The 13,866-nt window shown below is 39.4% G+C and overlaps 1 protein-coding gene across 2 annotated transcripts in view; it reads left to right on the top strand.

Moving 5' to 3' along the window:
- The window catches only part of ddr2a (discoidin domain receptor tyrosine kinase 2a), a 50,054-nt gene that overhangs the window by 34,063 nt on the left and 2,125 nt on the right, over nt 1-13,866 (top strand). Inside the window, exons 3-15 of one of the 2 annotated variants that reach the window (XM_041790879.1) lie at nt 3,219-3,321; nt 3,889-4,120; nt 4,445-4,592; nt 7,421-7,523; nt 8,029-8,212; nt 8,298-8,538; nt 8,973-9,038; nt 10,456-10,592; nt 10,706-10,916; nt 11,028-11,260; nt 11,384-11,511; nt 13,288-13,485; nt 13,585-13,819. In XM_041790879.1, coding sequence (XP_041646813.1) covers nt 3,219-3,321; nt 3,889-4,120; nt 4,445-4,592; nt 7,421-7,523; nt 8,029-8,212; nt 8,298-8,538; nt 8,973-9,038; nt 10,456-10,592; nt 10,706-10,916; nt 11,028-11,260; nt 11,384-11,511; nt 13,288-13,485; nt 13,585-13,819 — 2,219 coding nt within the window. The remainder of the gene's footprint in view (nt 1-3,218; nt 3,322-3,888; nt 4,121-4,444; nt 4,593-7,420; nt 7,524-8,028; nt 8,213-8,297; nt 8,539-8,972; nt 9,039-10,455; nt 10,593-10,705; nt 10,917-11,027; nt 11,261-11,383; nt 11,512-13,287; nt 13,486-13,584; nt 13,820-13,866) is intronic. The other variant, XM_041790881.1, reaches the window with a different exon arrangement.

Here is a 13,866-nt window from a genome sequence, read left to right on the forward strand (position 1 = left end):
GGAAGAAGATGGAAAGAATAGCAGAAGAGAGACAGAAAGGCCTTCAACCTCAAGTGCCGCTGTTGCTGGCATTTTCTCAAAGGTTTTTTTGAAAAACAAGGGGCCAAGCTAACAGGGTCTTCCTTTAACTTCCGCTTCCAGCTTGACTGAAAGCAGCAAGCCAAGGCTATCACATGCACAGAAAAATCTGAAAAAAAGTTCTACCAAAGGCTCTTTCATCCTTGCTCAAGGCTAACTGATGGTCATATCCTGTTAGGTGGAGTTATCAGTGTTAGTTCAAAACACAAGATCAGCCCAACCCTGTAGATAACACGCAAGGAAAAGGTGCCCTTTCATTTTTAGCCTTGGAAACACCCAGACACAGAAACATTCATTCAGAGTCCGTAAAGGTTAAAAGATGTGTGTCACGCTCAGTTAGCCGCCGGCCTGCTGAGACTTAATGAGATGACGAGTTTTCAAATCATGCTGTTAACGTTTAACACTTCTCGCTACAGTGGAGGACAGATGAGAAGAGGAAGGGTTTGGACCACACAGGAGGAGTGAGAGGAGGACAGAGAGGAGACGGGCTCAAACAAATATGAGGGGGTGGAGGGGCATGCAGGAAACAGAGGGCATATCGCTTCTATTGACCGCACGGTGGGGGCGTGATAACCTCAAACCAGACAGCTTCCCCACACACAGTCACTGTACATGTGCTTGACACCAACACTGTTTGGACTGGCAGACACTGGATGGATTGAGCTTATTATTTCAATAAAGCAACCACAATTTTAGTGCAAAAAGTGAACAGCAGCTTTTGTGTGTGTGTGTATGTACATGTTAGTGTGGGGCCTTTTCACATTGACTCCCCTCCCTTCATCCAGAACTATTCCCCACATTTTTTCAGCTTTTTTGACAGATGCTGAGAATTAAGGCATGTCACACTGAAATACCTGAGGGTGTCTGGTGAATGGTTGTATGGTTTTGATTTTGAGTTTTCAACTCTAACCGGCGCTGTGGTTGGTCTGAGAGAAGTGAGGGGATCTGCATGTCTAAGAGCATGATAATCCAGCTAAATATCTGCCCTTTTTATGAGAATAACATGGCCCATGCTATTATTAACCAAATCTAACATTTCACTGTTACTCATAATAGAAATTATATAACAGAGGAAGTCTGAACCCCCCCCCCCCCCCATTTTAAAGACAAAGGAACACATTTGTTTTTTGAATAAAATCTTTATTGACATATATTGACGACATCATATAAACACGCACCCTAAGGATATACAATTACATGGAAATACAGTGCTTATGAAAAGTATTCACCTCTCTGTATGTTTTACCCTTTTATTTGTTTTATAAATCAATCATGGTCAATATATTTTTGATCTTTTTGACCAAAAAGTAACAAAAAGAAACTCTCAGATGTAAAAATAAAAACAGAATTCTATACTGGAACATCAATCAAATAAAAATATATAATGTAAAATAAGCAATTTCATAAATATTCACCCCCTTCAAGTCAGTATTTAGTAGATGCACCTTTGGCTGCAATCACAGCACTGAGTCTGTGTGGATAAGTCTCAGTCAGGCTAACACTCCTTTCACTCCATTCTTCTTTGCAAAACTATTCAAGCTCTGTCAGATTTCACAGGAATCAGGTGTGAACAGCCCTTTTCAAGTCCAGCCACAAATTCACTATTGGATTGAGGTCTTGGCTTTGACTCGGCCGCTCCAGAACGTTCACCTTGTTGTCTTTAAACTATTTCTGTGTAGTTTTCCCTGTATGCTTCAGGTCATTGTCTTCTGGAAAATAAATCTTCTCCCAAGCTGTAGTTCTCTTGCAGACGGAATAACATTGTTCTGCCAGATTTTCCTGTATTTTGCTGCACTCAATTTACCCTTTACCTTTACAATTAGAGCTGGGCAATTAATGGACAAATAATTGAAACTGACATTTAGAGCCTCTAACCAACATAAATCTGCTGTGTCAATTATTCCATTTTTTCCCTTTTAATTCTCTCTCTTCTCATGTACCACCTCCTTAAATCAAACTACTGGCTGTGTAGTGACGTGGTAGGTAGCCAGGTGTTGCGAGACATGTTGCCTGCTGTAAACCCAGGAGGAATCCAAGAAGAAGTATTAGTCATGTGCTCATTCCCATTCAATCCACTAAAACTCAAACACGGAGCTGAGTGTGTTATATGAGCAGCAAAGTTATTTACTACTTTTTATATAACAGTATAAAAATAATTTATTTTGTGAGCAAGAAATGCAAGTTCTTTATTTTCTTCTTTTCTTAGAAAATTTAACTTTTTACAAAAAAGATTTTCATTTCAGCTGATGTGTGTTTTGATTTAAATTGTATCAATAAATTGTTAATCTGTGCCTGTTCCTTTCAGTTATTTGTTTTATAACTATACAAGTATTTTCAGAACAAGGGGTGGAATAATCATTCATTTATCATAATCGTGGTAAAAAGTTTGATTTATCGTGACTTTGATTTTTGCCATAATCGTCCAGCCCTATTAACAAGTCTTCCAGGGCCACCTGCTGAAAAGAAACGTGTTGTGGAGCATTCCTACAGCATGATGCTGCCACCACCATGCTTCCTAGAGGGGATAGTGTGTTTGTGGTGATGTGCTGTGTGTGGTGTCCACCAAACATAGCATCTTGTTTGATGGCCAAAAAGCACCATATGGTCCCATTACACCAAAATAGTTTCTATCACTTTACCATCAAGTCTCCCACATGCCTTTTGGTGAACTGTAGTCCAGTTTAAAATGAGTTTTCTTCAACTGTGGCTTTCTCTTTGCCCCTCTCCCATAAAGCTTTGACTGGTTAGGAACCCTGGCAAAGGTTGTCATATGCAAAGTCTCCCATCTCAGCTGCTAAAGGTTATAACTCCTTCAGAGTAGTCATACTTGTGTAGTTGACCTCTCTCACTAGTCTCCTTCCTGCATGCTCACTCAGTTTTTTGAGTACTGCCTGATCCAGGCAGATTTACACATGTGTCACAGTCCTTCAATTTCTTGATGACGGATTCAACTGAACTCTGCTCTTAAAAACAGCCTCTCATCACTGCTTCCATCTCTAGTGCTGATTGTTGAAAGTTCTTTCAGAACTACAAACATCACTGAACAGATTTTTATCTCTTGACCATCATGATTGTCTCCAGTGTCCTCTCATCTGTTTCTGCCTTCTAGTCTAATTATGAATCCTGTTGTTGCTTCCCAGGTGTGTGCCGGTATCCTCTGGGCATGTCAGGAGGACAGATACAGGACGAGGACATCTCAGCTTCCAGCCAGTGGTCTGAATCCACGGCTGCTAGATATGGCAGGTAGGTGCCCTCCTCTCTCTCTCACACACATACTCAGACAAACTCTCACACATGTTTCACCGTATGTTTACCCTGATAATGAGCTTGTGTGTGGGTGGTTGATCCTACAAGGTGCCTGTGCTGGTTTATTTGCTGTGAACCACAAACTGGGGTATCAGTTCTACTCACAGCCGCATGATTGAGGAGCCTTGTTTGTGTGTGTGTGTGTCTGTTAGAAGAACTTGGGTGGCCACTGCTAAGTATCAGGATAATGATGTAATACACTTTTCCTATCCCTCCGTGTTTTCAGTCTTGCCCAGCTCCCCCTTGTCCCCCAGGCAGCCCTTTACCCAAAATTAGCACTTTAATGAATTTACGGCCCAGGCTGTCACTTTGGTGTTTTCATAACAGGCTGCAAGGACTGAAATCCACCACCGCACTCACTCTTACTTTCCTCTCACCTTTCTTCTCCATCCTGTCCTAATTTTTCTCCTCTTTTCCTTTTCCTGCTATAATTCTAATATGAAAATCCACCCACAGTTTTTTCCATAATTTTCCTCTCCCTCCTTCTCTTGCTCTCTTTTCTAGGTTGGACTTTGAGGAGGGCGATGGCGCCTGGTGTCCGGAGATAACAGTGGATCCGGACCACCTGAAAGAGTTTCTCCAGATCGACCTGCGCTCCCTCCACTTCATCACTCTTGTGGGCACGCAGGGTCGACATGCAGGAGGCATCGGTAACGAGTTTGCCCAGATGTACAAGATAAAGTACAGCCGTGATGGAAGCCGCTGGATCTCATGGAGAAACAGGCAGGGCAAGCAGGTAAATCAACCCACAAAGATGTTTTTTTATGTTTGTGTGTCACGTTATGATCTCTTTGAACCTTTATTACAAACCTCTGATAAAGATGCAGTCTGTACTGATACTCTTCTTCTGCCTCTTGGTCATATTTTTATGGTCTCTTATTGTTTATATCTGATATTACTCTGTTTATAGACCTTGCAGAGATAGTCCATATCACAGACATTTTCATTCTTATTATCTATTAATGATAATGGTAGGCCTTGACTTATTATCACTAAGAGTCAGTCATTCTCAATCATACTTAAGCCCATTCAGAAGGTCAGGGTGTGTTTTTACTTGCAGGTGATTGAAGGAAACAGAAACGCCTATGACATCGTACTCAAGGACCTTGAGCCGCCAATTATTGCCCGATTTGTTCGCTTTATGCCTGTAACAGACCACTCCATGAACGTCTGCATGAGAGTGGAGCTCTACGGCTGTGAATGGCTGGGTAAGAGGACGCTGAAGTGAGAGGAGAGAGGACCAGAGAGGCTAATGAGTGAGAAAGATAGATATCAGGATCAGCTGATTATTTGTCATCTTTTCAGGAAAAAAACTGTACAATGTTTGAACACTTTTTTTTTTTTTAGCACAGATGTACATTTTAAAAATCTGCCTACATTCTGAATATGTACAGTGCCTAGAAAATGATGCAACCCTTGTTGCATCATGTTGTTGATGTTTTACCCTTTTATTGACTTTATAAATCAATCATGGTCAGTGTAATTTGGCTTTTTTGATAGAAAACAAAACCTGTTTAATATCAAAGTGAAAACAGGTTTCTACAAAGTCATGTCATTTTAATGAAATTATGCAATGTGAAATAAGTGACTACATAAATATTCACCCCTTCAGGTCAGTATTTAGTAGATATATCTTTGGGTGCAATCACAGCACTGGGTCTGTGTAGATAGGTCTCAGTCAGGCTTGCACATCTGCACACTGCAATTTTGTTTCATTCTTCTTTGCAAAATTGCTCAAGTTCTGTCAGGTTGCACTGTGATCAGGCATGAGCAGGCCTTTTCAAGTCCAGGCCTAAATTTCTATTAGTTGGAGCTCCTGGCTTTACTTCAGCCCCTCCAGAATATTTACCTTGTTGTCTTTAAACCATTTCTGTGTAGCTTTCTCTGTATGCTTCAGGTCATTGTAGTGCTGGAAAAAAAACACCTCCTCCAAAGCCGTAGTTCTCTTGCAAACTGAATAGGATTGTCCTCCTAGATGTTTCTATATTTTGCAGCATCCATTTTACCTTCCACTTTTAAAAGTCTTCCAGGGCCGTCTGCTGAGAAGCATCCCCACAGCATGATGCTGCCACCACTGTGCTTCACAGTGATGTTCAGTGTTTGATGTCTGCCAAACATAGCATCTTGTCTGATGGCCTAAAAGCACCATTTTGGTCTCATCAGACCAACTTTCTTCCACTTGACCATGAAGTCTCCCATATGACTTTTGGTGAACTCTAGTCAAGATTTTATATTAGTTTTTTCAACAGTGGCCAAATTACATTGACTATGATTGATTTATAAAACCAATAAAAGGAAAAACATCCAAGGGGGTGAATACTTTTCATAGGCATTGTATTTTTGCTCCTGTGCTCAAAATGCTCAAAGTGCTCATGCCGCTTCTGTATTTTTGCACACTATTAGCTCTTGTGCTAAGTGTAAAAATCCCGATCTAAAGCGCTTTTACCTAACTTTTAGTTATTTAGTGAGATTTGTTGAAATGTCTAAAAGCAGCTAGACCGAGTAAAAGGGAAATTACTAAAATCTGTATGGACAGATTTACAGCCAGAATTAAAGGATCCTGTTAGCCAAATCTTCTCATGCTCAACAACCATGTAAAATGATTTTGTAGGTGCCAAAAATGGATAAAGCAGTAAAACTCTGCCATAATTGCACCGGCCTCTTGTCGCTGCTTGCTTATATCACTACTCTGCCGCGCCCTAAAGTACTGCCCCTCGTTGCTGATTGGTCCTGTCACTTTCTAACCAGGCCCAAACTGTTCAGACGGGAGCTTTGCAAGATGGATTCGCCAGTGAGAAACACAGAAACGGGTGTATCTATCTGTTTTGCAAGGTTACAAAATCAACAGAACAACTTTAAAGGCTTTAAGAGACCCAGTCTGCTAAAAGGGTGAATTGAAATATTTTATATAGTTTTGTTCTTGTGCTTCTCAAGTGCTCTTAAAGAGAATACTTTTGAGAAAAAAACATCACTTGAAGGATAAAGACTAAGTTAATATGTGAAGCAGAAAGTTGAATCTTGATTCACTCTTTGTGACGTTTCTGATAAGGCAAGCTTCTGATATAAGCGTCACCATGCCCTTTAAGACATTTTGAATAATCTATTCTCTACTAACACACATGCTCCCTGTTTGCATGCTCTTCAGAGTTTCTGTAGACCCTTAAATAGTCTTAAATTACACATTTGAAAGGTCATAAAAAGTCTTAAAATGTCTGATTGTTGCCAGTGAAAGGTCTTTTAAAAGGCACACTGACTAAGACTTGTTCTTATCCAGTCTTTTTTCTCTAGCCAACCTTATATTGAGTTTTATTCATCTTCCTCCACAAATGATTGCATAAATATTCTCCATAACTCAGAGAATTCTTTGTTTGATGTTCTAAATTTCCTGGTCTGATTGTATCTGACTCCCTGTGATTAAATAAACTCTATACTGTTGTAAAACACAAGTCCAGTTCTCTAACATTAGGTCTGCTAAGTTTCCCATTTAAAAAATTGTGCAGTCTACCTTAATTTTAACAAATCTTCCTTGAAAAAAATATTATTCTGCTTTTAAATAATTAAACTGTTTAGAATCAAAATCATAAATATCACCCGCATAGGGCATATTGGTAGAATAGAAGTATTACATTACATTGACATTTATGGCCAAACATGTCTTTGTCTGATATTATTTGACATTTCAGAAACACTTCATTGAATAAAGAAAACCAGCCCTGGTCCAGGGTACTGAGAAATCTCACACGCATTTCATTTTTCACTGTTTGCTGTTCTTAAAATAGTGGTATTTTTCTTATTTCAGGTCTTAAAAAGTCTCAAATGACATTTTTAAAAGCGTGTAGGAACCCTGATTTTTGCTAATTAAAAAATTAATTAAAAGCTTTGAAGTTCTGGTTGATTAGTTAGTTCTGATTTTGTTGGTAGCTATAGTAAGCTTAAAAACTTTCCCAAAAATTGTGCTTTTGTACAACATGATTGTGGAGTTGAATGTATGGAGAAACTAAACAGAGAAATGATTTTGTTTTTATTTTTTGTACAGATGGTCTTGTGTCGTACAACGCTCCAGCTGGAGAACAGATGACTTTGCCTTCTTCCCCTGTTTATGTTAATGACTCTGTCTATGACGGCGCCGTCATCCACAGGTTTGTCTGTGATTCACTGTTCCCTTCTTTATTTTATATACAAACCATCACACCGCTTCATCATTGTTCTCATCCTTTCTTCCCTCTCATTGTTGTTGCCTGGTAACCATGGTGACGGCAAAGAGACAGACGTAGGAGTAGGTCATGGGGGTTGACTGTTAGGCAATAGCTCATGGGAATAGCTGAGTCAATCCTGCTCATGGAGTTAAAAAAATCTGGAGTTAACCAATCAGTTTGATGACAGTAGTGTTTGGATTATGATATTGTGAATAATGCCCTCCATGACAAACAGAGTTTCTTCTTTCTGTTCTGGAAACGATGCTGAGGGAAAAGAAAATGGCCTTTATTGTGGTATCACAGCCAGCAGAGAGAGGATTTGTTTTTCACTGCTGCCACCTAGTGGCCAAAGGTCATATCATAAAACCTTTAAAGGAAACCTTTAAAGGATGTTTCTTTGCCTCTTTCTTCACACCTTAATTTCTTTGTTTTTTATTTTTTTTTCTAGTATGACTGAAGGCTTGGGCCAGCTGACTGATGGCGTGTGTGGTCTGGATGATTTTACACAAAGCCATGTCTACAATGTGTGGCCGGGGTATGACTATGTGGGTTGGAACAATGAGAGCTTCCCCAGTGGTTTTGTTGAAATAATGTTCGAGTTCGATCGAATACGAAATTTTACCACCATGAAGGTGAGGCTTTTGATAAATTATTCTTCCCTTAATACCCTGTTATGTCTTACTAATAGTCCCAACATGCCACCTCATTTATGTCCAGGTCCACTGCAACAACATGTTCTCACGACATGTCAAGGCCTTCCGTCAGGTGGTGTGTTTTTTTCGCTCTGAGTCGGACTGGGAAGCCACACCCCTTTCTTTCAGCCCTGTGGTGGACGAGAAGAATCCCAGTGCTCGATTTGTCACCATGAACCTGGCCAATCACATGGCCAGTGCTATAAAGTGCCAGTTCTACTTTGCTGATGCCTGGATGTTGTTCAGCGAGATCACCTTTCAGTCAGGTAGGGACTGAAGAACTAGTGGTAAACTACGTAATTCAAGTAAGATGACTTGTAGTTTTAGATTTGTATAGTTTATTTACTTATTTTACAAATATCTGGAACAGGAATGTGTATTATTCTGAATAAAGAGGGAAACATCAGACAAAACTCAAGATAGTTTGAAGAATATGAAAGGCATTCAAATCTTAAGACAATGAATAGAAAAATACACTAACAGGGATTAGCCTGCACCCAGAAGAAGGTGCGAACCCATATGTATTGGTGTCCTAGAGGGATACCAGAAGTACTTCTGTTGTCTCTCTTATGTATCAGTCTGAGTTTGACGGGCTGTAAGGTTATATTTCTTTTAAGTTTGATTAAAAAAAAACTTTTAACGAAAGAACATTGCTCAAGACGTGGCTTTCTGATCAGCTCTGTGCCATCTGGCCTTTCAGATACAGCCATGTACAACACAACACTGGCTCCACCCAAGACGGGTCTCCCACCGAACTTACCGCCAGGTCAGTGATAACACCACATCCACCCGCTCACCCACCCACACATATGCACACACTAACACACAACAGAACTGATAATACTTTTGATGTCATCACAAATGTTCACAGGGAAAAATCAGCTCAGTTTGGGCCCTAATTCCTCCCAAAAAATCTTCCTGGAACAAGACAGTTTAGGATCTTTAGAGAATTTTTTAAATGAAAATCCTGAAAGGTATATTTATACTCACATGTGACCTACAAAAGTAAATAAGACCATAACCAATAAGATTGATAATTTATACTTATTTCCATGCTACTACTGTAGCTGAGTAGGAGTCAGAGAAAGTCAGGTACAGCATACAGCAACAACAGCCTTTGTGTGGTTTACCACATCAGATATTAATGATGAGTTGCACATTGTTTAATGTGGTTTTTAATGTGTGTGGTATTGGCATGAATAGGAGGGTTTTTTTCCCAATTTACTGCATATGAGCTCAGTGTCTCTGCCCACCAGTGTGATTGTACAGTGATAGGCCAACAACACAATAAGGGGAGCATTAAAGCTGTGCCTTTAAACTTATTTACAAAGTTTCAGTGTATGCACATTTTTGTGGCGCTTTAACAAAGCATCACAAGGCCAACCTGTCCTGTGATGCTGGCTATGCCGAGACAGACCTATATTCAAACATGCTCAACCAACACCAGTAAAAACAGCTGACAAAACAGCAATTAAACTGTGATTTCTCAATAAATGATTCTAACAGCAGCATGTGACTCATCTCCTGTATTTTCTTGTTTATTATGAGCACGGAGAAGTGATTTAAATATAGCTTACTTTGATCAGGGATTGTGGAGCAGGTGTATCATCTCATCCAAATACATTTAAAAAATAAAGTCCAGTTGTTTTCCGTCTCTGTCACTTACTTTTATAAGCTCGTACTGAACTGACTCAGTCTGAACTGTGCTAGTCTGCAGAGTAATTCAGCTGACACTACTGTCATTAAAAAGGCTCCCTTTTACTATCATTTTCCAAGCTTTCAAAAAAAGGAGCAACTGAGAGCAAAAGAAAAGAAAAACAATGACAATGATTTTCATTTTTATAGATCATGCTGGCAGTGGAGACAGGTGCAAATAATTGCATCATTGAAAGTGAGCTCTTCCAGGCAAAATTTTAGCTCCCATTATTTGGCACACCTAAATAGAAACTCAAGCTACCGAACAGGCAAAACTCTATTCAGGTTTATAAACATCTTTTTCAGTCCTGAAAATCTTGACCTGTTTGTGAACACATAATAAACCTGAGTCTTGTTTGAACTTAGATAACTTGTTAACTGTACTCACCTTGAAGTAACTGACAGTTGAAGCATGTTTTTTGAAATGCACAAAGATGCAGACTGCACTGTCTTTTTATTTAAACAGTCTTTCCCTGCTTAATCCTCAGAGGAAGACCCCACTCACAAAGTAGATGACAGCAACACCCGCATTCTGATTGGTTGTTTAGTGGCCATCATCTTCATCCTGGTGGCCATCATTGTCATCATCTTGTGGAGGCAGGTGTGGCAGAAGATGTTGGAGAAGGTGAGATCATCACTGATTTGAAGTGATGTGTCAAATTTAAAAATGAGATTTCTGAGAGCTGTGTTGGAGGGTGGTCAGATCTGTTACTTCACCCCCCACGTCCTTTATTCTAGGCCTCTCGTCGGATGCTGGATGATGAACTAACTGCAAGTTTGTCAATACAGAGTGAGACATTCGCCTACAACCACAACCAGTCGAGTACAACCAGTGAGCAGGAGTCTAGTTCCACTTATGAGCGCATTTTTCCCCTGGGTCCCGACTACCAGGAGCCATCACGCCTCATATGTAAGCTGCCGGAGTTTGCTCAGAGCTCCGAGGAGCCTGGTAGGTGGAGAACATTTCTTCTTTCGTAGACACAATCCTTACAGGAAAAATCAACGTTGTTTATGTCCTCTCACTGACAAGGAAAGTAACAGTTTCATTTTTTTGTACCAGCTTCAACCAGCACTGCAGCTTCTAAATCCACTACAGCTACTGTGATCCAAGATGGCGTCCCTCACTATGCAGAGGCAGACATTGTTAACCTGCAGGGCGTGACTGGAAGCAACACTTACGCAATCCCTGCTCTAACTATGGACCTTTTGTCAGGGAAGGATGTCGTAGTGGAAGAGTTCCCCAGAAAGTTGCTCACATTCAAAGAGAAGCTTGGAGAGGGACAGTTTGGAGAGGTGTGTGCTTTAGCTAAGCCTAAGCACTTTTTTTTACAGCTTTAATAAGTCATATTTAAAGTGATGAATTGGACTTTTAAAATTTGACTTATTTTATCTCTTCTCATTTCTATTGTCTCTAAGGTGCACCTGTGTGAGGCAGAGGGAATGCAGGAGTTCATGAATAAAGAGTTTTTATTTGACATCCCTGAAGATCAGCCGGTTTTAGTGGCAGTAAAGATGCTCCGATCAGATGCCAACAAAAATGCAAGGTACAGACTGTATAGAAGTTAGACATGGCCTTTTGTTTTTTTTTTGTTTTTTTTTTTTTGTTTTTTTTTTTTTTTATTTGGTCTGTTGGTTTCATGAGTAAAGCTGACGTTTGTTAAACTTTCCTCTCTCTCATCTCCAATAAGAATTACAATTAAATGACTGTCTCAGCTAACATTTTCCTTACATATTTATTGTTTCATTTTATAGTCATGAGTCTTCCTCAGTACAGCCTGATGTTCATTTGGCAAATTATTGTCCTGTTGGAGTAAAATTGACAATAAGGGTGAACATGTTTAAGGGCTTTACTGGTAACCATAGATCAGCGTTGGAAAGTCACTAAAACCATTTTCTAACAGCACTGTAGAGTAGTCTTTTAGGAAGTTGTGCTTTCTTGCGTACATTTTGAAATCACTGCCCTTATTTCTACTTACATAAGTTTTAACTAGAGTTACTGTACTTTTACTTGAGCACAATACTCTTGAACTTTAAGTATTAGTTAAATATTTCAGAGCTGATTTTAACTCCCAAACTGCTGTCTTCATTGTTGGACTTATTTGACAGAGTTGATCCAGCAGTGTTGGTTCAACTCTGTAAAGAGGCAACAGATTTAAGCTCCATACTGTGCGAATTCAAATCTGGGGTGTGTGGACAGTGTCCACAGTGTCCACTCATGCCCTTTGGCAGTGTGTTTTTTGTTTATTTATGGTGGATTGTTGTTGTTTTTTATGTGTGACACATTTGCACCATGGGTGAAGTTATCCAGTTTAGATCCGTAATTTTCAACCTAAAGCAAACCTGAGATCAAGCCAAAATCTCAAGGCACATCATCTTCATATCCATGAATTTCTCTTTAAATCTTCTTTTGGTATTTTTAGTTGATTTATAGTTGTAGCAAGAATGCAAAAATGCTAATATTTATATTATTTTAGAGTACATTTGGCCAAATCAGCCTTATTCACAGTTTTTTATTAAAGCATTCTTTAGTAACAAATCCAAACCTTTTGTACCTGTTATAAGTCTTATTGCATATTGCATATTAAACGAAGGCGCAGTAAGAAAATACCAAAAATATTACAGAAAATGTTAGTTTTCTAAGAGGTTGTCCAGTTTTTTGGATACTATTTTAGTCATATTATTCACACATTGATGTACAAATTCCTAAGTCACACCTAGACTTGCCTCAAGGCACACTAGTGTTCCTTGCCACACCTTTTGAGAATAATTGTTTTAGGTGACCTTAAAGGAAACATAGTACATCAGTATGATTGCCTTACAAAGTTGATTCTCTGCTTAGTTTTTTCTAGAGTAGATCCACCTTGTCATAGATTATCAGGACTTCAGCTTTGACATATTGTGAAATATTTAACACTTTCAAAAGTTTAGTTTTTATGTAGTGTGGGCCAATATAGACACTTTTAGTGTGTTAATATAACTCTGTATGAGTTGAAGTAAAACTGTAAATGTTTCTGTGTATTTGACTTTATTTTAGAGTAAGATTATAGTATGACTAGATGTATAGACCAGTACTTCTTCTTAAGTACGTTTTAACCAGAGTAACTATACATTTACTTGAGTACAATAGTCTTGTACGTTTTCCATCTCTGCAATAGATTAGTTATGACCTCAGAATGCCAACAAGAAGAGAGATGAGACAATGTACATTCAGCCTATTGTATAATATGCTCATATTATGCTACAAAAAAAACAAGATATGGATATCATAATAAAAAGGCTTTGTTTTAATAATTCTAACTACTCTGATCTGTTTTTGGTAGGAATGACTTCCTGAAAGAAATAAAGATCATGTCCCGTTTGAAGGACCCCAACATCATTCGCCTGCTGGCCGTGTGCATCTACAGCGACCCTCTGTGTATGATCACAGAGTACATGGAGAACGGCGATCTCAACCAGTTCCTGTCTCGCCATGAACCTGAGGGACAGCTTGCTCTGCTCAGCAATGCACCTACAGTCAGGTGAGTGGTGTGGAACAGTAGTAAGAGGCTGATCTATTTGCACGACTATTTCCATGTTGCTTTATTTTCCTCTGATCACAAGAATTGTTTCTTTTCCAGTTTTAATAATCTGTGCCACATGGCTGCTCAGATAGCATCAGGGATGAAATACCTCTCCTCTCTAAATTTTGTGCATCGAGACTTGGCCACACGGAACTGCCTGGTGGGAAAAAAATACACAATAAAGATTGCTGATTTTGGCATGAGCAGAAACTTGTACAGTGGTGACTATTACCGCATTCAGGGCAGAGCGGTGCTACCAATACGCTGGATGTCATGGGAGAGCATCCTGCTGGTAAGACCATTACTGCCTAATGAAAATCTCTTGTATTTTACAAAAAA

The sequence above is a fragment of the Cheilinus undulatus genome, linkage group 7 (genome assembly GCF_018320785.1).
Source record: "Cheilinus undulatus linkage group 7, ASM1832078v1, whole genome shotgun sequence".
Lineage (NCBI taxonomy): Eukaryota > Metazoa > Chordata > Actinopteri > Labriformes > Labridae > Cheilinus > Cheilinus undulatus.